The 23,889-nt window shown below is 38.1% G+C and overlaps 1 protein-coding gene and 1 long non-coding RNA gene across 4 annotated transcripts in view; one reads left to right on the plus strand and one right to left on the minus strand.

Annotated features, from left to right (window-relative positions):
- The window catches only part of Uaca (uveal autoantigen with coiled-coil domains and ankyrin repeats), a 73,075-nt gene that overhangs the window by 33,730 nt on the left and 15,456 nt on the right, over positions 1 to 23,889 (plus strand). The window contains exons 1-11 of one of the 3 annotated variants that reach the window (XM_005393642.2): positions 14 to 190; positions 1,694 to 1,827; positions 5,622 to 5,710; positions 9,313 to 9,377; positions 10,235 to 10,292; positions 12,441 to 12,511; positions 12,614 to 12,720; positions 16,378 to 16,559; positions 17,642 to 17,679; positions 20,837 to 20,905; positions 22,450 to 22,557. In XM_005393642.2, coding sequence (XP_005393699.1) covers positions 107 to 190; positions 1,694 to 1,827; positions 5,622 to 5,710; positions 9,313 to 9,377; positions 10,235 to 10,292; positions 12,441 to 12,511; positions 12,614 to 12,720; positions 16,378 to 16,559; positions 17,642 to 17,679; positions 20,837 to 20,905; positions 22,450 to 22,557 — 1,005 coding nt within the window. In that variant the 5' untranslated portion in view covers positions 14 to 106. Of the gene's footprint in view, positions 1 to 13; positions 191 to 1,518; positions 1,613 to 1,693; positions 1,828 to 5,621; positions 5,711 to 9,312; positions 9,378 to 10,234; positions 10,293 to 12,440; positions 12,512 to 12,613; positions 12,721 to 16,377; positions 16,560 to 17,641; positions 17,680 to 20,836; positions 20,906 to 22,449; positions 22,558 to 23,889 lie in introns of those variants that run through there. The other 2 variants (XM_005393644.1, XM_005393643.2) reach the window with 2 other exon arrangements.
- Positions 18,292 to 23,889, minus strand: part of LOC106149610 — a 42,295-nt gene continuing 36,697 nt past the window's right edge. Inside the window, exon 2 of the long non-coding RNA XR_001235915.1 lies at positions 18,292 to 18,634. This is a non-coding gene — a long non-coding RNA (uncharacterized LOC106149610). The remainder of the gene's footprint in view (positions 18,635 to 23,889) is intronic.

Here is a 23,889-nt window from a genome sequence, read left to right on the forward strand (position 1 = left end):
TTAGAGATCCAAGCTAAGTGTAGCACAGCATGTGAAGGACGGAGCCTCTCCGTAGGAGTTCGTCTGAGGGCTTGCTTTGTGAGCTGCTGCAGAGAGTTGTAACTTAATGCGGAGTCGGTCGCTGTTAGGAGCAAGAAACGAAAGCCTGCCTATGATGAACTGTTGGTTGTCTTGTGCTCCTAGGAACAGAGTAGGTAACCCAGTAGTCCAGGGTAACTGGAGATTCTGGGTTAGGCTTTCTGAAGGGTGTTGTTTAAAAATGTACTGCTTCATTGATTTGGGTTTTTTTACATCATTATTTTCTACCTGACTTGCCATTGTGATAGAAAACAAAGTTATTTATTTTGTTTTTCTGGGCATAAAAAGCACAGGGCAGAATGTTAATAACTGAGCAGTTAACTGACATTGGCCCACAACTGAAAGTGATGTTTGATGAAGTAGAATTAAAAATCACTTGATAATAGGAGTCTTTAATCCCATGTATCTTTTTAAAAAGCCCGTCCTTGGATTTTTATGAATTTTTAGTGATTTAAACACCTCTTTTGTCCTCCAGCAAGTTTACTTGGAAATAAAGACTGTTCTACTTGTAGGGATAAACTAATCAATTCAGGGCAAGTATTTGGGTGCTAAACATGACCTAATCCTGTAGGTATTTGAAAGTGCAGTATCTCTTAGATCTAATTCCACTACCACTCCTCCAAACAGAGGCAGTAGGTGTTTGGTTCTAATGCTGAAGAAAGGTGATACCTAAAATGTAGTTTAGATTTTGAGCCAATAAATACCTATAATTGGCAGTTTGAACCTTTGAAGTTAGGAGGAAGTGTTTCAAATTGCTGGCTTCAGAATGTCTTGAGTATATTTTCTCCAAGCATTGCTAAAGATAACCCTGATACAATTAAAGTATATATTTGTGTGATGCATTCGTCTGTTTAAAAAAAGACTTATCTGTAATCTTATTTTTAAATATATGTGCAGTTTTCTGTTAAAATTAAAAATCTTTTTTATGAAAGCAAAATATGTTGAATGAAAATAATCTGGTTTCCTATCTTAAGATTTTAAGAAATTAATACTTTGTTGACTTTTTAATTTTTTCTGCGTTTTTTTATCTTAATATGTAAGCGTAATGAATTGCTTTCTCTATTGCATATGTGTAATTTGCCTCCATAAATATATTTCTAACAGTACCTCTTAAATAAGTGGAGGAGAAATACAGTTTCTTAAAATATATGCAGAACTCCACTGCCTCTGAGAGTCCTGGGAGACCTGCCTGTATTCAGAGCCAACTCTGAAAGTCTGAGTTAGGGGACAGGAAGAACACGGTGTTTGGGGAGCAGAGAAGTCACGGTTGAGCTTGGCTCCCTAAGTCCTGTCATGTCCTCCAGAGCCTTGCCTTTTTCTCTGTGAAGTGGAGATGATAACTGTAGTACCCTGGGGTTGTTCCAGTCCTTCCTGCCTGGCTCAGGGTGGGTGTGCAGCAGCGTTTACTTCTTTTCTCTGCCCCGAAGACAAAGAGAATACTTCTTGTGCTCCGGGAAGGTTGTGTAACTCTGCTGTTCTGGTGAACTTAGCACAGCCGGGAGAACACTCGGAGTGCAACTGGAAAATGAACGATGTACTGTGCAGTACTGCTTTCCTTTTTGTTTCTTTCCTCTAGGAAATCTCACTAACACAGTACGCCCTTTTCCTTTTGTAGCATGCAGCAGATTGGAATAAATATGATGACCGATTGATGAAAGCTGCAGAAAGAGGGGATGTGGAGAAAGTGTCCTCCATCCTTGCGAAGAAGGGAGTCAATCCAGGCAAACTAGACGTGGAGGGCAGATCTGCGTAAGTGTTCCCCGTGATGAGGGCATGCCCCAAGGGGTTTGGGATACCGATGAAACTTGTGAATCGTGGCTGCTAATTTTTTGTTACAAAGTCTTTATTTACCAAAATGTACACTACTGAACTTTTCTTTCTTTCCTTCCTTCTTTCTTTTTTCTTTCTTTTGAGACACAGTCTCACTATTGTAGTTCAGGCTGACCTGGACTCACTATTGTGGCCCAGACTGGCCTGGAACTTGTGATCCTCCTGCCTCAGCCTCCCAAGTGCTGAGATTACAGGCACTACTAAACTTTTAAAACTGATAAAACTGATAATTATTCTCAGTTTTAAAGATGTCCAAGGTAGAAAGAGAACACCGGAATCCTATCTAGCGGATCTTGTTGTTTAGGTCCCGTGGTAAATCACAGTCTGTGTTTATTTGGTGCATTTTCACCTAAAAGCCTTTTTGTGTTCCTTACCACATTTGCTCTCCAAAGCAGCCATGGAAAAGTAGGAAAAAGTTTACAGAGGTTATTAATAATGTGTTCTAATCTCATGAAAAATCGCATGTGAACTCATGCTTTCTGTCCCTGAGGAGTTTTGTTAAGTTATACCCCCAACCCTCATTTTCTTACTTGGATCATTGGTTTAAGAGAGAAGTTTTAGAGCACAAAGGAGGCAGAATGAGTAGTGTGGCTTAGGGAGGCACAGGTAGTTGATCCCCACTTTAGTTTTTGTGTTCTCCGGGGGTCTACCGGCGTGTTCATACATTTGTGAATGTATATGTTGCCCTCTCTTCTTCTCCATCTTCAAACCACTCCTCTTCCTTTCCGGAGTAGGGCGCATTTGAGTTAAAGGTTAGATCTAGATCTAAAGTCCGTTAGCAGTTAGTGCCTTATCTAGGAACGCTTCCAAAGTTGGAGGTAAAAAGTCTCATTTCCAAAATTCCTCAGTCTGATACTTGTATGGCTTTGTTCAGAGTATTATAACTGGAGACCAGATACTAAATATAGAATTGAATATTAGGAAGTGAATAATGAAGGTTTCATTTAGGTCACTACCTTGGAATGCACAGATATTTAAATATAGTAAAGGTAGTGAAGCATGATCATAAATTAGTTTTTAAAGCAAGAAAGTTTTAAAAGTTTGAAGTTTATAGTGTTTCAGTTTTGTCAAGTGGTAATTTGATAGTTACAGAAACATTGGTTATTTTGAGTCCTGCCTCTATTTTTGCTAAATTTGAAGGTGTTTATAGGACTCAGTACAAATAGTGGCAATTTAATATCTATGAGTGATTTTTTTTCCAGTTTTTTCTTTCCAAAGTGTTAAGATGTTAAAAGATGAAGATCTTTCTTGGGATGAAATTCTTCAGTGAAACTTTATTTCATCATATTTTTGTACTACTTATCTATACTTTTAGTGGTTTTTTTTTTTTATTTTTTAACTTTTTTTTTTTTGTCTTTTTGAAACAGGGTCTCGCTATGCAATTCAGACTGGCCTTGAACTCACTTTATAGCCCAGGCTGGTCTCAAACTTGCAACGATCTTCCTGCCTCAGCCTCCTGAGTGCTGGGATTGTAGGCATGCACCACTACGCCGGGCTACTTTTAGTGTTTTAAATGAATTTTGTTCAATATTTTTTTGACATTTATTATCTAAGATTCATTTTTGAGTTAGATTCTTTGTACTAGAAGAATTACAAAAATGTGATATCATTTTGGTACCCCAGATGGGGAAGGGTCACCAGAGATCCCTGCCGCCAGTTGCAGAGTTGCAGATCCCAATTTTCTGTCAAAGTAGTGTTAAGCCTAGCAACTGTCGTCTCTGGAATCAGCAAATACTTATAGGGAAAAAGGGCCCCAGATACAAAGCTCACCTCGCTGGACTTGGGTCTTTGATTGCATCCTGGCCTAGTTGTTTTTGTTGTTGTTGTTAGCTCACTGATTCCTTCAAGCAGATGCTTATATCGTGTCGTCCTCAGAGGTCGTGATTGTCCAAATTACCTCTCTCTTCCACTGTGGGAGTAGGAGTCCATGCCTTGTTTTTAAAAAAGAAAACTTAGAGTTGATTTTTTGAATTTCAAAGGAGTGTTTTCAAATTTTGTGAGCAAAGAAATGAATACAAGCAAGCGAACATAAGTGGTCACCTCCAAGTCAGTTCAGAGGCTCATACCTTTGTGTGAAGTAATTTAGTGTCCCTAAAAAGGTTCCAGTGGTTCATTGAATAGTATAATTTACCATGTCAGTGTTGTAGAGAGATTAAACCATACCCTCAGCCTTAATTTAATTTTTCTACCGAAAAGAGAACTAACCTTCCTCTTAACTCTATGCTTCCTTTATGAGAAACCTCTCTTTCTCTCTAATTCAAGTTGTGTACAAGCCTGCCTTACTTAGGAGTGTTTGGTCTGTAGCTTGCCTTTTATCTGATATAATGCTAGTAGGGTCACGTGACTCAGTGTCGTACTATTTGAAGATGAATTTGCAAGCTATCTTCAGATTTTGTCTCGAAACATTTAGTTATTCATACATTTAAGGAACCACATTTGCCTGAAACTTGGTTCTGAGGATAGAATAGGAAACAAAACAGACAGAAATCTCTACTTTTATTGAATCTGCAGTGGAGTTGGGGAGAGACTGTTGCACCACACAGAAAATGAACTTAGAACTTACATAATAAAAGTGTTAAATTCCGTATAGAATAATGAAGGCAATGGCAGGGGATAAGAGTTCGAAGGTTTCAGGGACTGGTGGGGCCTAGTAGCGTCCAGTGGTATGGCCAGGGAAACCTCCAGTGTGAGTGTGAGGCAGAATGTACCTGTGTCCAGGCCGAGCACATTCACATCGGTTGTCTCCTAGCATCTGCAGGGTGGTGATTGTACTTGTTTAGCACCTCGGTTGTTTCAGCCTGAGTTCAGTGTCCTTTGACAATAACTCCTGGTATATTTACCAGTTGGAATGTGGGCAGTTCTTACACAGTTTCTGTAAATGTTGATTAATAAAGTATTAGGTGATGAAAGAAATAATGGAATAAGCCAGTCATATAAGTCTTTAAGCAAGAAGATAAATTTGGTGGAGTCATTGGTCACTAAAAAGACCATCAGCTCTTTTGTTGCCTTTCAGGGTAGTTTTGCTTGTTTTGGAGGCTGTTCTGTGTCAGGTTTAGTTTGATATGTCTAAAGGCAATGGATAAATATTTTGATCTGTCTTTGGCCTGAGCATTATGTTGTAACTTCATTTGTTTTGTCAGTTTCAATATATTTGAAAGTAAACAAAATAATCTAATAGAAAATTTTCAGTATGCTTTTATTAAACTCCAAGAGTCAGTGCTTTGCTATTGAAATAATAGTTAATGATATTATAATATAAATTTTTTTTATCAAGGCTATTGACTATTAGATTATTTCAGTGGATCTTAGGAGGTATTCCTAGAATGCATGGTCCTTTTATGTAAATTGGATTTTGGAGCATTTCAAATTTTAGATTTTTGGATTAGAGAACTTCAACCTGTATAGATGTCCTAACATAACCTTTAAAGTATGTGTGCCAAAAAAAAAAAAAAAGGTCAGGCATAGTGGTGCACGCCTGTAATCCCAGAACTCAGGAGGATGAGGCGGGAACATCTTTGCAAGTTCGAGACCAGCCTGGGCTACAAAGTGAGCTCAAGGCCAGCCTTAACTGCATAGCAAGACCCTGTCTCAAAAAGACAAAAAAAAAAAAGTGTGTGTGTGTGTGTGTGTGTGTGTTAAAGAATGACATTACTATAACACTTAAATATGCTTGGTAGCTTTCATGGCATAACAAATATTTTATTTTTGTTTAGCTTTCATGTTGTGGCCTCAAAGGGGAATCTTGAGTGTTTGAATGCCATCCTCATACATGGAGTTGATATTACAACCAGCGACTCTGTAGGTATGTTTACCTCCATACTCAGTGATTAAACATAAAGAGGTTACAGACGTTGTCCACTAATAATGTTCTTTTCTCTTTTTTTGTGGTGCTGGGGATTGAACCTAGGGCCTCGTGCTTGCTAGGCAAGCGCTGTACCATTGAACTACATTCCCACCCATCTAAGACTCTTAATGAGACTTAAAAGTAGTTTCAGAAGAAAAGTCCTTACTTTTCTGGGTTTAAATAGTTGAGAAGAGTCTTACTTCTGAGGTGTCCTTGAGAAGAGAGGGTTAGGACAAAGGATTACTAGACTGATGAACAGTTGGAGACCTACCAGCTAGCACTGGTCTGAGTTGTGTTGTAGGATCCTACACTGTCTGATTTTGAAGGATCTTTAGTGACCACTTGGTTTCTATTCATATACTCCTCCTTGTGAATCCTCTCCGTCATGTGGCCATTTGCCACTGGGGTGGACATTTTTTGTGGTGGAGAATGAACTGCCTGAAAACAGTGACACCTCCACAAGGATAGTAACAAGGGTAGCTGGCATTTACACAACATGTGCGGCTGTTCCCGTCACCGCCTCACACTTTACACGCTGCACCTGTGCTAACTTGTTCCACCCTCACACTGACCCAGTGGGTCTGAGGCACTGAGCTGTGAAGTCCCTTGCCCAAGGCCCTTCTGTAGATGAATTGTGGTCAGAATCTGTGTTTTTAACCATTACGCTTTATGAGGGGGACCTATTCTATGTTTGCCAGCTATATTTATAAAAAATTATATTTATAAAAATGTTTAAAAGCATCCGTTGAAATCTGTTTTTTGGTTGGTTTTCTGCTTCCACTTATTTATACCTGTATCTGCCCTTTAAAATCTATAGTTCAAACTTGCCATCATTGTAGACCTGTGAGTGCATGAACATAGCTATTGCTTTTTTCAGTGAGAGTCTTAGTTGTCATTTATCAGGGTAATGATTCTTAAAACTTAGTTCTCTGTAGTTCTCCTTTGTTACTCAATTACATGTAGAATTTCCTTAACAACTTTAATACTTTATCCTATGACTGCATATATGGGGCATTACTGTTACTGAGCATTTGTATTTAGAAATGGAAGAGAGAGGGAAATAGAGATCACAGATGAGTCAGTGAGGAAAGTCTTTACCTAAAGTTACATCAGACTCTAAATTGAAGACCAAACTCTGTTGTTTACGATGAAGAAAGGCATGTGTTTATTATTGAAATATTCCCCTTAAATATCAGTGGAAAGCGTAAGTTGTTTTAGAAAATTTAGATTACTACACCTCTTGGGAACTCCTAAGACTACTTATTTATTGTGTGGATTCCTTTTGGAATGTGTATCTTTCTGTTTTTATCTGTGTTCTCTCTGTTCTGGACATTTTTGCCCCATGACTAATTTAGTGACTTTCGTCCTCCCTCCTTTGCAGATCAAATTTAAATACTTTCCCAAGTCAGCAGCCGTTGTTGCATGTACAGGATCTTACCATATCCTGCGTGATTGTTCCTGTCTTTGGTTTATGCTACTATTTAGCTGTATTTTGATTTAACTTGTTCATTGTCTTGTCACTAGAGTTGTCCTTTCTTGAGAATGGGGAGCTTTTTCTGTTGTTAAATATTTTCTATCAGATATCTGCATCTGTTATAATATAGATGTGGATCTCTGAGAGAAAATATTTAGGTACATTACCCTAGCTCCTATTTTATATGGAAGGATGTTTAAAAGGAGAAGTTACTATTGTATCTGGTAACTCTCCTCCCTGACACCCACCACCTTTGGGATGGTCCTGCAAATCCCGTGTTTGAGATCTGATGTTTTCTTGATTTTTTTTGCTGCCATATCCGAAATGTCTGGATTTACTACTTCCTTAGCCCCGCTCCACCATTTTCACATGGCATAAGTTTCTGTAGTATTTTGCTGAACAGTGAAAACGGTTAGCACTATGCCTAACCCTGCTGTCCACATTTCACTCTGCTGGTTCAGTTCTTTCCACAACCTAACATGTTTCAAAGAAGCTTGCCCATGAACTGTGACAAATTGAAATTTGAAATGGTCACATGTGACTGACATGGAGTGAGAGGACGTTTGGATGTGGTTGAACGTGTTGTCTCTGGTTCGGTTTAAAGACCTGTCCGATGGTTCAAAGTTCTGCTTAGTCAGCTATCCAGAAGCCGTGAGACCCAGGAAAAGTGACCCACGTATCTAAACTCATATACGACTCAGTGAGAATTGGAAGGCAACTTACTCATCCATACCAGATAATGAGAAGAGAAGTTACTTACTTTGTAGCAGAAAGGTATACTGGTGAAGTCAAATTAAACTTTGAGAAATTGAAAGGTGAGGGGGAAATGAAGGGCATGAAAATTAGAAGCTAGACTAGCCTGCCAAACCCTGGTACCTTCCACCACTTAGGAGAGATGTGATCAAAGGAGGTGTGATCGAATAGTACAGTGAGTATTTAAATTCATTACAGTGAAAGAACATTGCTATGAGTCCTCCTCAAGTTGCTCCCTCTTTCTATGACTTCTTATCCAAGAGTTCTTGCCATTTTTGGAAGCAGTCCTGGAAATCCTCTTCTGTGAGTGTCTTGTGCTGTCACAGCTACCTTGATGTCCGGAACTCATGTAAAACATTTACTTCTCATGGTCATTTTGACTCTGAGGAAGAACCAAAAGGCACGGGGTGCCACATCCAGTGAAAAAGGTGGCTGAGAGCACTCTGTCATGTTTTTATGAGTCTGCCTTTCCATTGGATGGCGTTTGGCAGAGCAGCATTCACTGTATGTTTTTTTTACTCATACCTCCTAAAGACATTCACAAAAGAGGACTTGCAGAGCTGCTTCAGGAAGTGGCAAGAATGGTGGGATAAGTATGTTCGAAGCAAGGGGGAGTATTTCGAGGGGAGTTAATCGTGCTGTGTCTTTTACTGTAATAATTTTTTAAAACATCCTCTCTGTCTGTGTAAAGAAAAACAATTAGGAGAGAAGAGTATGTGGAAGTAGGCTGTTCTTCGCAAGTTTCCTTTTTTGAGAATAGGCTTTTCCCAATGTCTGGTAACCTTTTTTCCCTGACCCCTTTTGCATTTCCGTTAAGATTGCACTTTTTAATGCATACTGTGTTTGTACAAGTTGTCTGATTTTTAGAGACCCAGTCTTATAATGAATTTTGAATTTTAGCTGAGGTATAAAATGAAGGAAAACTTTTTGTATGATCCATACTTACCTCCCCATTCCCAGTGCCCATGCTGCGTGTTTGGAAACGTTGTGTGAAATCGCTCTCCTTTCTGATCCTTTCCCTTCTCTTCACTGTACCGGTATTTAACTACCAGCTTCATCTTGGGCACTGCTCAGGTGCTAGAGATACAATGGTGAATAAGAAAGAGGCCCTGCTCTTTATGGATGTGTATTATTTTCCCCCTCATCTTCATTGCTTTGGTGTGTACTTCCTCTCCTATTAAAATATCAAAGTAATGAAACATATTAGAAGCTGAAAGCTTGCTTACAAATGCAGTATCTTGTCAAGTAGTTTTAGAACAAAGAGTTCTATGTTATGAAAATTCATGGAGGAAGAAAAGAATTCTTCACATATATTTTAACATTTCTTTTGTAGGGAGAAATGCGCTTCACCTGGCTGCTAAGTATGGACATGCATTGTGCCTACAAAAACTTCTGCAGGTAGTAGAAGTGGTTAAAACTTTAGTTTTATTATCTTGTCAGCAAGTAATAAATACATTTTGAATGTCTTCTGGAATTTGGGTTCAAAGAAAATGGGGAGTTAGCTTTGTTAGCTTACGTAGTAGTTTTTCCATCATTTGTGAAGGAATGTAGACAATAAAGAACAAAAACTCTAGGGAAGTGAATTGCATAACTCCGTGAATTAAAAATAAACAACAAAGACTTGACCTTCCTGTTGACATTAACTAGAGATTGGAATTTTCTGTTGTCTACAATGTGTTATAAGATAAAGTGATAGAGCATATGATTTAGATATTTCTATACAGAGATGTTAGACTACATAATATTAGCATAATTAGTTAAATTTTTAATCAGGCAATCACAAAATTCTATACTAAAGGCATAGGATGGATCAGGCATCTTCCTGCTGTCTCGGAGTTCAAAGTGGGGCAGGGAGAAAAGGAACCAATTGGCTGATTTAAGGTTTCAGTCAAAGGGTCCAGATCTACATTTGTCACCAATTTTCACAGCAGTGCTGATTTGTTCTTATAATTCAAGTGGTTCATTTCAACTCTTGCTAAAGGAAAAAAAAACTCCAAACAATAACATATTTTCAATATCCCATGCAATTGTAATGGGCCATATGTTTCCTGTTTGGTGAAATACTGTTAAATTTACACTTATAGTATGTTATTATATTTGTTTCATGTCAAAATATTTAATAGATTGTCTGAAAGTCTTGAGTTTCTTTGATAAGTGGGATAATTTAAGATTAAATAACAGCTGTTCCTTTGAGTCTGGATATTGAATTTTAAAATAAGACTTTCCTAGATCACCGAGTTTCTATGTTTTAACAGTATAATTGTCCCACTGAACATGTGGACCTGCACGGAAGGACTGCACTTCATGACGCAGGTGAGCAAAGGTTTCACTTGGACACAAACATTTGTTAAAATGTGTAGCCAAGAAAAGTGATCTCAAGGGTTTAACAAGTATATATTTGTATAATTCATGAAGAAATAATATTAAACACTTTATGTACTTCTGTTCGAGATTTATTAGCCTGTGTAGTTTAGAAAGATTCACTCAGTCAGTATTAACAGGCCAGTCAGTTTGCTGAGATACTAAAGGCATAGAATGGATCAGGCATCTTCCTGCTGTCTCGGAGTTCAAAGTGGGGCAGGGAGAAAAGGAATGAGGGAAGGAGGGAGGGAGGGAAAGAGAGACAGAGGGGAGAGGAGGAAGGGAAGGAGGACAAGGGAAGGAGAGAGGAGGAGAGAAGGGGGAAAGGGAGAGGAAGAGAGAGGGGTTGGGGAGACAGTATGCATGAGTTTGAGAACGGGCGGGAGAAATAGGAAGGAGGAAAGACCTTTTCTCTTTCTAAAACGGTGTCTGTGTAATTAGCATGTTTAAACCTAATGTTTCTCATTTGCAAAATGAAGGTAATCATACTATTACAATAAGTAGTTATAATTAAATCATAAATGGTATCTGACATACAGTAAGTTCTTAATGGTGGTAGTGGTTTTGATTTAGGGGTGTCAATGCTGAATTTCATATCATTGTTATGTGCTATATTTTCAGAAAGGTTTTTACTAGTCATTTCACTAAATTTTATTAATCATACCTGTGTATCTAACTTGTCTGCATTATTCTCTATAAAGAAATACACTGAAAAAGTCTTAAGTATTTTTGAATGTAAGATATCTTGACTCCTTTAAATTTGAAATTCTTATAGTTTACTAGAAGGCCAAGCAAAGAAGATGTCCTGTCCTCTCTTTTCATGTACAGTATATAGAATATTTGATAAAGTTATCTGCATTAAAGATAGTATAGTTAAAGTTTCTGTCAGTTTTTTTTGTGTGTGTGTTTTACAATACTGAGAATTAAATTGAGAGCCTTATGTGGGCTAGTGGGGCACTCTGCCATAGAGCTACATTCCTCTACATTGAGCTACGTTTTTACTTTGAGACACAGTCTCACTAAGTTGCCTAGGCCAACTTGAACTTGTGACCCTCCCGTCTCAGCCTCCAACGTAGCTAGGATTACAGGCATGCTCCACTATGTCTGGTTTTCCTTCATAGTTTTATACCTTAATTTTTATTCAGTTTCTTCTTTTTGCATTTTAGGTTTCTTTATGATATTTTAATTTCTCAAGCAACGTATTTTCTACTCTTGTTTTTATGTACAATGGTATTATTTACAAAGCATTTTTATTTTTACATATATTACAATTTGTGTGAGTTACTGTCTTATCATCCATGTATTTGAAACTGGCACAACTTGACTGATTGAAATCCTAATATTCACTTAGTGTATGTATTAGTAGGAGGAAGACTTTTTTGTTGTTATTCTAAAAGAACTCCAGTATCAGCTTCTGCAGTCGAACCCTTGGGTCTTGCAGATATTTGTGTAGCCCCTACTTCCCACACATAGAACCTGTGTCCTCTTCCCAAAGAAGAAAAGACATAAACGGATTCAGTTTCTGCACCTAGCTTGAAGTCTAAGGTTTCTCTAAGTGTGCAGTGTCTCTTTTGAGCTCTGAGGTGACTTCAGTGATCCGCACATTTGAAAAGAAGGCACCTGTTCCCCAGTAGACAGTGAAGGAGCACTGGCGGGATAAGTGTAAGAAGGCTTCCTTCCACAAAGGGGAGAGCAAGTAAGCGTAGCATTCCCTCAGTAATAACGGTATCAAGTCCTGCTGAGAACACGCGCACTTCAAGGCAGTTTTAGCCATGTTTAAAAATAGACTGTAAATAGAAAATGTAACTTGGCTTTTTTCTTTTCTATGTTCACGCTTAGAGTAGTAGTATACTCTTGTCTTCTTTAAGGCTGACACTATCCCTTGATCCTAATAAATCACTTAGAAAATTATAGAATGATTTTGTCTAATCCACTTTAAGCTGGAAAGTTGGTGCTTGCAGTGCTAAACTGAGACAGAAGGATGTGAAGCTTGGTAGTGGAGGAACTGAAGGACTTGTGCTGAGTTGTGTGAGTTACTGTCAGAGACCATGTGTCTTCCCGCAGATGTTCACCACTTTTCATTTCCCTTTGTTCCCAAAGCAATGGCAGACTGTCCTTCCAGCATCCAGCTGCTCTGTGACCATGGGGCCTCTGTGAATGCCAAGGACATAGTAAGTCAGTTTATGTTTATTCTCAGCTCGACTCGTGCGTTCTAACTGCTACATTTTGGGAGCCTTGTTCTCTTACTGCTGGTTTATTTTCCTTTTGTTTAGGATGGGCGGACACCACTTGTTCTGGCTACTCAGATGTGCAGGCCAACCATCTGTCAACTGCTGATAGACAGAGGGGCGGATATCAATTCCAGAGACAAACAAAACAGGTAACGGTGTTCTCATGGTGCTAGCTAGCAGCTGGGTGCACCGCGCTGATGAAACTCTGCTGCTGTGTCCTGGCCTTTCCTGCCCTCCGCTCTCTCTTCCTGGGCCTGCTCTTGCTTGGAATTGTCATCCACTTTTCTCTGGAGGCTGCGGGAAGGAAGACAGGAAGTAGAGAAAGAGGGTGAGATGAGTCCTGAGTGAAATGCAGTGATTTCGGTCCGAGAAATAAAGGAAAGAGGAACTGTATCCCAGTTATTTTAAGCCTAAACATCTGCAAATAAAATGGGCACAAGTAAATAGAGAAGAAGAATAAGAAAGTTGCAGCTACACTGTGTTTTTTCACTTGTGAATCGTTTTTGAATTTTTATTTTTATTACTGTGTGTTTGCAGTACACAGTGGTTACACTCACTGTGGGGAGTTGGTACGTGTGCGTAACACAGCCGAATTCTTTTTACCTCCCCCTCCCTCCATTTACAAAAGATCTGTTTCCCTGTTTCCTATTATCTGTCTTTTATTTTGCTCTTTAATTTATTGTATTAAAATTATTATAATTTTACTTATAATATTGCAGTTTATTTAATTTACTTATACTTTGGGTTTCTCATACAAGAGAAATCATGCAGTATTTAAGCTTATGTGATTTTAACATTATGGTCTCAGGGTGCATCTGTTTTCCTATAAATGACTCAAATTTGTCTGTCTTTATGGTAGAGCAGTATTCCTTAATGAAATTGAGACTTAAAAAATATAAAGAATCAGTACATTGAAGAGCTGGTTCTTTGAAAGAACACAATAGACAAAACCTTAGCCAGATTTACCAAACGGAGACCCGTATCAATAGAAAAGGCAAAATCATACAGATGCCACCAAAACCCAGAAGAGCGTTAGTTACAGTAATGGAAAATTGTATGCTACAAACTGGACAATCTTGAAAAAATGGACAGATTCCTAGACATGTGTGAATTACCCAAACTGAACTAAAAACACAGGAATCTTTTGAGATTCAGCTGGCCCTCGGATGTCCTGAACTTGAGATGTGTCAGTTTAGATCGCCTGGAGGTGTTTGTTTTTCTTAGCTAGCCAGGTACAGGGCTGTCTCCTTCTCTGAAAGTGGGTCGGTCTCTGTGCCCCAAGCTTCCTGTAGTGTGCTGGGCCTCCTCTATTTGAACGTCCGGTAGTTGCTGTGCTATAGTAGTTTCTACCATAGTTCTGCTTTTGTCCCTGTCCAGGCCTAGGGTATGTTAGTGCTCAGTAGATCGTAACTCTGACATTTACGATCACAAAATTTCTGACAACAGATACCTGAAATATGTCCCCCAGTTAGCTAAACTATAACTAAAATTTATGAGATTTTATAGATAATTGCTAATTAAACATTCTCTTTCTACTTAATATTATTCTTTTAAACATATACCCTATTGTTTGTAGTTCCTCGGAAGTAGGCAAATAATGTCTTTTGATGTCAGATTTTATAGCTCTAATTGTTTGTATTGTCCAGACATCTGAGAGGAGGAAATTCTTAAGCAACTAAATCATGAATGTGATTGAGAAAGTGACTTTTTTCATATTACTTTGTTTTTGCAGATAAAGCTGGTTGCAAGCATGACTAAGAAAATTTGACTTTAAAATTAAGTTTTTGGATCGAAGAGGAGTGATCTAGTTAGTCCACATGTAATACCTTGTATTTTTAGATCTTATATTTTTGAAGCATTTTTTCCTTCATTGGGAGTTCACATGCACACACAAAACAATGCTTTAGAGCAATATATATTGAAGAAACTAGATTAGCACATGGTTTTTAAAATATAGTTTCCAACACTCTGTATGCAAGTGTTTTCTTTCCTGTTTTACACTTTGCATTTTAAAAATCAAAGATTGAAATGTTAACTCTTATATTGTATAGAATTTTATACCAGCAACTATGGAGACAGGCTGGTTGTGTAAGAAAGAGCACATGCATAGAAGAATAAAGGCAAAAATAAGTTCTCTGATGAAAAGCAGTAAAAATAAAGGAGCTGACAGAATAATGTCTAACAGTCTTTACAATTGAAGATCAGAGTGCCAGTGATTATTGTGGGTGATTTGGGAAAAATCGAAGGAGACTCAAAGGTTTCGCACTCCTGGCTGATTTAACTTTGAGTTTAGGAAGACCAAACAGGCAATAAACAGATAGAAATTCAAATGACCTTGTTGAAAGTAATTTTTTAAAACACAAGTTGGTATCTTCAGAAAGATACCATGATTGAAATACTGGCATATAAATGGTATTTTTTTATATGCTTGAGAATTCTTTTTAAATGTGCTTCTTCCAGTTTGGAGTTTTATATCAAAATAACCAATTAGTATTTTTACCAACTAGTATTTAACAGACTGTAACTATCCATAGGTTATTATTTATAAAAGTCTAAGTTAAAGAAATCTTTGAATAAATGGTTCACCTAACAAAGCTGTAAGTGAATATTATTTAATTTTGGAAGTGTTCTAAAGTTATGTTCATATATAGAAATGGAGAAAAACATGTACAGAAAAGACCTCAGGTGGGGTGGGGGATTAAATTCTTTGGAAATATCAATAAAAATAACTTGTTGGAAAAAAATAATTTCTAGAATCCTCCTAAGGAGGATTTTCATGACAATATAATCGTTTCATGATTACAGTTTACTGATACACGGTGAAATGTTTAAGTGCTTATGGTTCTATGGGCAGAATGAAGTTCTGGTCCATGTTAGCCTGGGGGTAGTTGAGGAAATTCTGTTAAGGAGACATGTTTCAAATGTAATCTAAAGCCATGAAAGTTTTCCATGTAGGAGAAGAAAAGCTCTTTTAAACAGGACATTGTGAACAGAAACTGATTCTTTTCTGGGAGGAAAGGGATTTGTAGGGGAGGTTTGTTTCCAGTTTATGTAAGGATTTTGAATAGCTGGGGTTTGAGGAGTCGTGTATCAGTAAACTGTAATCATGAAACGATTATATTGTCATGAAAATCCTCCTTAGGAGGATTCTAGAAATTATTTTTTTCCAACAAGTTATTTTTATTGATATTTCCAAAGAATTTAATCCCCCACCCCACCTGAGGTCTTTTCTGTACATGTTTTTCTCCATTTCTATATATGAACATAACTTTAGAACACTTCCAAAATTAAATAATATTCACTTACAGCTTTGTTAGGTGAACCATTTATTCAAAGATTTCTTTAACTTAGACTTTTATAAATAATAACCTATGGATAGTTACAGTCTGTTAAATACTAGTTGGTAAAAATACTAATTGGTTATTTTGATATAAAACTCCAAACTGGAAGAAGCACATTTAAAAAGAATTCTCAAGCATATAATATTCTCAAGCTGATAATATTCATTGTGGAAAATTTGGAGGTTATTTACTTATGGTATTGAAGAATGGGAATAAACTAGGTAAGTTTATTGGTAGGAGTAATTAAAATATATACGAGGATATAAGACTTGCTCTGCAAGCTAAAGACACAAAGCAAATGTTTTTATAATGTGATGAGGTTAAAATACAAGCTAAAAGTTTAAAGTAAAATCCCATGTCCATAATGAATACAGCTTGTTAAAGTAGTGTCTCTTTTTTAAGAATGCCTTTAGACAGTTCCTTGGCTTTTCTTCAAGGTCTTGTGTTCTGCCATTGTCCTTCCAGAACTGCTCTCATGCTGGGTTGTGAATATGGCTGCAGAGACGCAGTGGAAATCTTAATTAAAAATGGTGCAGATGTAAGCTTGCTGGACGCCCTTGGCCATGATAGCTCTTACTATGCACGAATTGGTGACAATCTGGACATTCTAGCCTTACTGAAGACTGCGATGGAAAATACCAGTAAAGGTACCATTTCTTCTCTGTGACTAGAAACATTCAGGTTAATAAAGAGCAGCTTTTAGAGACTTAGATAATAAGAGCGATACACAGTGTTGGTTCTTCTCCCTCTCTACCAGGGACTTGATTACTTCACATCATAGTTGCTTATTTCAAGGCAGTTTGTGTGATAGATATTGTCCAGTTTATCAAGGAAACCCAATACATTGGAGGCCGATTTAAGAACCTAGAAGGAAGAGTCAGGTTTTTTAGGAGTATTTTTAATTGACACATAAAATTTGTAGTTGTTAATGTTTTTTGATAAGAGTGAGGCTCCTAACTTTTGTACTTACAAAGTTTTAAAGAAAGAATCATTGTTTATATGTGCATATCAAATATTCAGCTAATGTATTCAATGCCCGTCCCAAGTATTCTTCTATGTTTATGAAAGAGAGATTGGAAAATATAGAGACACAGATAAAGTTCATTACTCATCCTACTACCAGGGAGCCTCTGTTAGCATTTGGAAGCATATCTTTCCTATCACTTCCTGACTCATAATATCAAGGTCATCTGTACTACTCAGTTGTAACTTACTTTTATATGTGATGTACTTTGAAGGTTTTCCCCTCATAAATACTTTTCTGCAGTATAATTTTTATGGATACATCAGATTTCTTTTCTTTGAATTTCACTTAGTAAAGCTGTTTCCTATAGGGAGTGTTTAGGTTATTTACAGTTTTTTGCTAGTATGTCCTTTATATGTAAATATTTTAGCATATTTCTATTATACCCTTAGGATCAGCTCCTAGAAATATAGTCACTGGGTTTCAAGGTATGCACATATCTGTAAGTTTTCAGGTATATATTGACGAATCACCTTCCTTGCTACCTGAATATCATCCTGTTTTAAATAAACTTTGCTAATAGGTGAAAATGCTAGCTCAGTAATACTTTCAGCATAAGTTTTGCAAACAAAACCAAGAAGTAGTAAGTTTTAGAGGACACTTGAAAGTTTGTTGATTTAATGTCAACTCAGTTGCATAATTAGGAAGTGCAAGTCTACCTATGTTACCCAGCTATCTACTGTTTTTCTCTCTTTAAATCTTTAGGAAGAGAACTTTGGAAGAAAGGACCATCTTTGCAACAGGTAGATCTTAATTTTAATTTTAAAATTGCATCTGTTGTGCACTTTGAAGTGCTTCATAAAGCTAGTTAATGCCACAGAGAGCTGTTCTGGGTCTCACACCTTCTGTCTTCAGTCAGTTATAAGTATATATAGAATCCGGGTGTTAAGTTCACAACGTCCCATTAAGGTTCTGTCAGTCAGCCTGGGAAAATGGATCTTAATTACAGAGCCATATCCAGTGGGAAGCAGCCTCCTGATCAGGGCCTTGAACACCCAGCCTTTTCACAGTGTACCGTGTGGGGATTCTTACATGATGAAATTTGGTGCAGCAGATCATAGGCAGTTTTTCCCAATTCTCCCATACAGAGCCATATCATGCACTGTTACGGGAGAATTCTTCCAATGCAACAAGAAATGAAGAAAACAGAATTCAAAGTTGATTACATATTGTGATTCAGATATCACTGCTAGCATTTTTATTTCTTCTTTATGTCTTTTTTTTTGTGTACTTAATTGACTTTAAAAAATAATGTAATACGTGAAACAATTCATACTTTGTACTAATTTTATTAACATCACATTTAACCCTGGTTTTGCATCCCAGTTTGACTAAATGTCTTCTGTTTTCCTCTCGTCTCTTCAAGCTAAAGTGGGGTTGGTTTACGGCACTCTGGCTCCCAAGCTAGTGTAGGCAGCTTTCCTCTTCCGCTGGCTGTTCCCTTCCAGGCTGTCAGCTTTTCTGTAGGGAGAGGAACCCGGCACTTCCAAACCCCGGAGAGGAAGGAATCAGGTACCTTCTGAGCACGTCTCATCCTCATTCTGCATCACTTCTATCTCAAAGTTGTTTGAAGGCTTGTTTTCCTTTTCTGTCCATCAGAATTAAGTGGTGCATTCACGCATGGGTCATGTCTGCTGGTACTTCTCTTTCCCGTCTGGACAGGTGTTTTCAAGCTCCTAATCCTGTTCCTCAGACATCCTAAGTGGAGTAGCGTGAAATAAAGTGTACACTGTTACGTCTGTACCAGCCATCTCCCAGAGAATCAGAGGAAAATGAGTTCTGAAATGTACAGATACTTAGGATGAAGAATTATTAAATATTGTAATGGGAATGGTACTTTGCTCAGGGCTCTAGGAATTAACTAAGTGATGTCAGGAGTTACTATTCTACAGGGAATAGCAGGACTCCTAATTACTGTGTTTCTATTATTTATTAAATATACTTATAGAATACCTGCTGTAAATAGGATTTATTCTTATACTAAGGGCCATGTAATCCCTATTATCAAGAAGACTGCAATACGGTTGTGAAATCAAGACTTGGTTGTTTGCTCAGCAAATAATCACTGAACATCTGCAATGTACCAGTTGTATCCTAAGCGCTGGGATACTGTAGCATACACAGTTCCTGCTTTCAGGAAGCTTCCCTGCCTATAATCAAAGCTGGGGCTGTAGCTCAGTGGTGCAACATTTGCCTGGCCTGCACAAGGCCCTGCTTCAATCCCCAGTACTGCAGAAACAAACACTGAGCAATACACAAATGAATATTTAACTTCCTAGTAGATGTTACCAAGAAAAACAGGACTGAGGGATGCAGAGGGGGAGGGTGGGGGCCTGTGGGAGAAGCCTCATGGACAGAGAGAAGGGCAGATTCCCCAGCCCTTGATGAGGGAGCATATTTAGCTGTCCCTGGGGTCATGTGCACATGCTGGAGGAGGCAGAAGAGACTGATAAAGTAGTCAGGTGACCGCTTAAGGACCTGTGTGGTGAAGACACAAGCAGAAGGCAGGATGCAGCCCCCAGTCAGCGCTGCAGTCAGTCACTGTCTCAGGGAGACCGGAGGGAATAGCAGGTTTTTCAGTGTGCGGAGAAGGCTTTGTGGGGCTGGGGTGAGGGGTTCCTCAGTGGTAGGGCACTTGCCTAGCATGTGCCAGGCCCTGGCTCAATCCTCAGCACCTCAGAAAGGTAAAAGAAGGCTTTGATAGGAAGGGGGGTCTTCGTGGATGGCGTTGACATTGTGTCTCAGCAAGGTGGGTGGTGAGTGGAGGCAGTGGGTGAGGATTTAACATGACAACGATAAGGGATGAAAGTGGTTTGATGAAGTTAGCTAGGGGCAGACCACAGATTCTGCCTGAAGAGCAGTCCCTTGGTAGGAGGAAGGAGCTGGAATGTAGTTTGGACCAGATTGTGGCGACAGGAGATCTTTTTCCTCTGGGGCCTATCCCTCCAGTTCTAGATCCAGACGCATTAGAATGATGCTTTAAAAACTTTGTTAAAAGTCAACAAGTAATATGAAATATTAAAAAAATTTCTTGGAGAATTAAAGCAGCACCTTAAAAAATTCAAGGAGAGAGATAGCTTTCAAAATAAATCATTGTGCAAGCTTAAACACTGATCTAGGTACAAAAAATGGCCGAGCGTGGTGGTACACTATAAATCCAGCACTCGGGAGGCTGAGGCAGGAGGATCATTGCAAGTTCAAGATCACCCTGGGCTACAAAGTGAGCTCAAGGCCAGCCTGAACTGCATAGCAAGACTCTGTCTCAAGAAGACTAAAAAAAAAATCATTTCCTTGTCTAGTCACTGTGTTGCATTTTTGTTAGCACAATTCTGTGAACTGGAATAAAGTTTCAAGACAGCCAGAAGGTGTACAAAAAGAGAACATATCTCCCACCAAGTTATTTGGAGACCTGTTGTGTAAAGAAGATTGTCTTTTCCTTACCGTGTCTCTCTTGTTTTAGCAGTGTAGAGAAGTAAATAATCTCCATATTGTCTTTCAAACTTAATGTGACTTCCTCTTCCCCATCCTTTGTGTTTAAAACTAAATTCTTCCTTTGGGAGTGGTAGGTGACACTTTATACTACAACTTCCATTTTATGTCTAGTACAAAAGTTTCTTATCGAAACTTTGTAACATTAGGTAAAATAAATCTTGAACAAGTTTAGAAAATTTGATTAGTGTTTTGAAAGGAATTATACTTGATTTATTTAAGCCTATATCCTTGAAGATGCTTCGCATTTGGGGGATTGAAAAGGAAACACTGCCACCTTGTGTTACATAAAGCAAAACTCAATGTTGGATGAACTGCGAAGCACTGAGTGGGTGTGTTGCGTACTGAAAGTATAGTGCTTCCCTGTATTCTTATACTCGTTAACCCACCTTTCTTTATGTTTTCCCAAAGCGGAATTTGACACATGTGCAAGATGAAGTCAGCATGAAATCCAGTCAGAGGGAGCATCAGAACATTCAGGTAAAGGGAAAAATCAATTGGTATCTCCCTTTAAAAAGAATTCCAGAGGTCTTGTAGTGGAAGGAGAGGACAGGGAGCAAGGGAGCAGGTGACATGAGCAGGGAGGCTGGCGATGGTCGAGACTATTTGCTTGCACGGTCCCTCCTATAAGAATTGACTTCTTGCGAACCCTAGGGTCAGTATTACGGAGTTAAAGTATATAACATTGGAGGCGTGGTGTAGAACATATTATTTTAAAGTATATCAGGGAAAAAAGGCATTTAGCTTAACAATTTCATCTATAACTCTGTTGATGTAAATGTATTTTCGTGATATAAACCATGCCTTTATGTTCATTTGGGAAAACTAAGTAGGTGATACAGGTAACGTTAATGTCAATAAAATTAAACTTTTTCTTAAAGTATTTCTGATTAAGAAAAATGATTTTGTTAAACTGATCACACAGTGCTTTTCACCTTTTAGGTTGGTCAGTTATCTAAAAGTAATTATTAGGTGAGTTTTGTTGGAACAGGAATCTGTGATTAGTCTATGACTAAAACATCATTAAGTCCTAAATTAATTAGCTGCTTTCTTTTTTTTTTTTGGTTTTTCTCCAGTACCGGGAACCGAACTCACGACCTTGCGCTTGCCAGGCAGGCGCTTTGCCGCTGAGCTAAATCCCCAGCCCAGCTGCTTTCAATATGGTAGCATGAAAGCATTTTATTTGGCTTTTGTGATTTCTTATGTAGTGTTAAGGACCTGAGCTGTCACTTTAAATAGGAGCCTCTACTATTTTATCAGAGCCCTGAAATGGCGGGTAGTTTAATGGAAGCCTTAGAATACTGTCATAAACTTGGGATGGCTTAAGCAAAAGTTAAAATGGTATGTTCTTCCACTATTTTTGATTTTCAGGTGTTGCTTTTATTTATTGGAATCATAATTATTTGCTCTCTTTGCAAATATTTGTATTTAATAGATATCATAGGACAGTGATTTTATTACCGATCTTTAGATTTTCAGTCATTTGATTGTCATTGAAATGACTGTATCATAAAAAAAGGTTTTCTATTTCAGTTCCATACTAGTTATTTCTAAAAACCACACCTCTTTCTTTAGTTACCCTATTTCTTGTTTGCCAATGTGTACTTTCTAAAAATCAATGTATAATGCAAACATGCTTTGTTCATTGATAACCAAATGATGTGATGCCTTAAAGTAAACTCAATACTTTCAGAAACTACTGTATCATATGTACTTAAAACTGTTTCGTATATGTATATATCTATATATGATAGCGAATTGCTTTTAAAAGTTTCTTTTAGCAGGGCAAAGTGGCATATACTGAAAATACCACTTGGAAGGCTGAGGCAGAGTGATCACAAGTTCAAGGCCAGCCTGGATAACTGAACCATTTAGTGAGACTGTGTTTCAAATAAAAATAAAAAAACAAAGAGTTGGGGTTGTACTTCAGTGCAGAGGCTCTAGGTTAAATCCCCACTACTGTAAAAAAGAATTTTTTCTATAAGATTTGCTCTTTAGTATTGTCTGTTTTCTTTATTACTAAGGATTTGGAGGTTGAAAATGAAGATTTGAAAGAGAGGTTGAGGAAAATTCAGCAAGAACAAAGAATTCTATTGGATAAAGTCAATGGTCTACAGTTACAGCTGAATGAGGTAAATAATCTGCATAATTAAAAACTTCAAAGACTGTTTTACTACCTATAATCATCAACAGGTATCATCAATTCTTTAAAGCACATTTTATCATGAGAATGGCTTGGTCCAGTTGTATCATCTTGCAGTTTAAGTTCTGAGTGGAGATGCCGTACCCAGGCATAGCCCTTCCAGTCACCTCCTTAATTCTCTACTCTTGAACCTGAACAGAAATTGGGTGCCACATATACAAGGAGAGCTTCCATCGTGGCAGGTAGAGACCGAACAAACACAGGAAAAACTCACAAGTGGATTTTGCAGGGAAAGAAATTTTTAAAAAAAACTGCCTATAATTAATATCTTCAATGAGATACAGTATATCATGGCTATGAATTAAGCACAAGATGCTTCTAAAAGGGAAATTCTGATATCAGAAATAAAGCTGGGAAAATTCCCTGAAAGAGAAAAGGCTTGGCAAATAAAAAAAGTAGGAAGATTAAAAAGCATACTAAGTGGTCTGAATAATAGTTGTTCCAGGAAGAGAGAAGAGTGGGGGAAAAAATCATTAATAAAGGAACTCAAGAAAACTTCCCAGAGGGGCTGGGGATTTAGCCCAGCACCACAGCGCCTGCCTGGCAAGCGCAAGGTCGTGAGTTCAGTTCCTGGTACCGGAAACCACCCTCCCCCCACAAAAAAGAAAACTTCCCAGAATTGAGAGAAATAGCTTTTCCATGTAGAAAGGACCCACCATTGATGAAACCCGCAATCATTGTCAAACTTGAAATAAACGAGGACAGAGAAGATCTGCAAATGTCCCTACCACTCACCCAAAAAGGTCAGGTCACATCAGAAATCAGAGTGGCTTTGAATCTCTCAGCTGTGAGACTGGGAATGGGAAGACAGTGGAGCAGTGCCCTCACAATTCTGATGGAAAAAAAGTTCACACTAGGATTTGATAGCCAACCAAATATCCAACCAAAGGAGAGGATAGAATAAAGATAATTTCTGACCCACAACGTATATTAGTTGTTTTACTAACGTATAGTGAGTTGCCATCACACGTAAAAGCTTAAGGCAGCGCATGTTTATTATTCTGTACACTTCCCGGAGATGGTTTAGCGTGGTGGTTTCAGCTTCAGGTCCCTCGTTAGGTTGCAGCCAGGCACTTGCCTGGGCTGCAGGATCTGAAGGGCTAAAGGATCTCTGCTAAGCTTTCTGATGTGACTGTGTCAAGGGGCTGTCATTGCTTGTCACAAGGCTTACCAAAGGATGGATCATGCTTTAACAGCTTTGAGCGAAAGTAAACAGTTTTAACACATATATTTAACTCTACACTTTAGAAATACAGTATAT

Source organism: Chinchilla lanigera, unplaced genomic scaffold (assembly GCF_000276665.1).
Source record: "Chinchilla lanigera isolate Chin_1 unplaced genomic scaffold, ChiLan1.0 scaffold00049, whole genome shotgun sequence".
Lineage (NCBI taxonomy): Eukaryota > Metazoa > Chordata > Mammalia > Rodentia > Chinchillidae > Chinchilla > Chinchilla lanigera.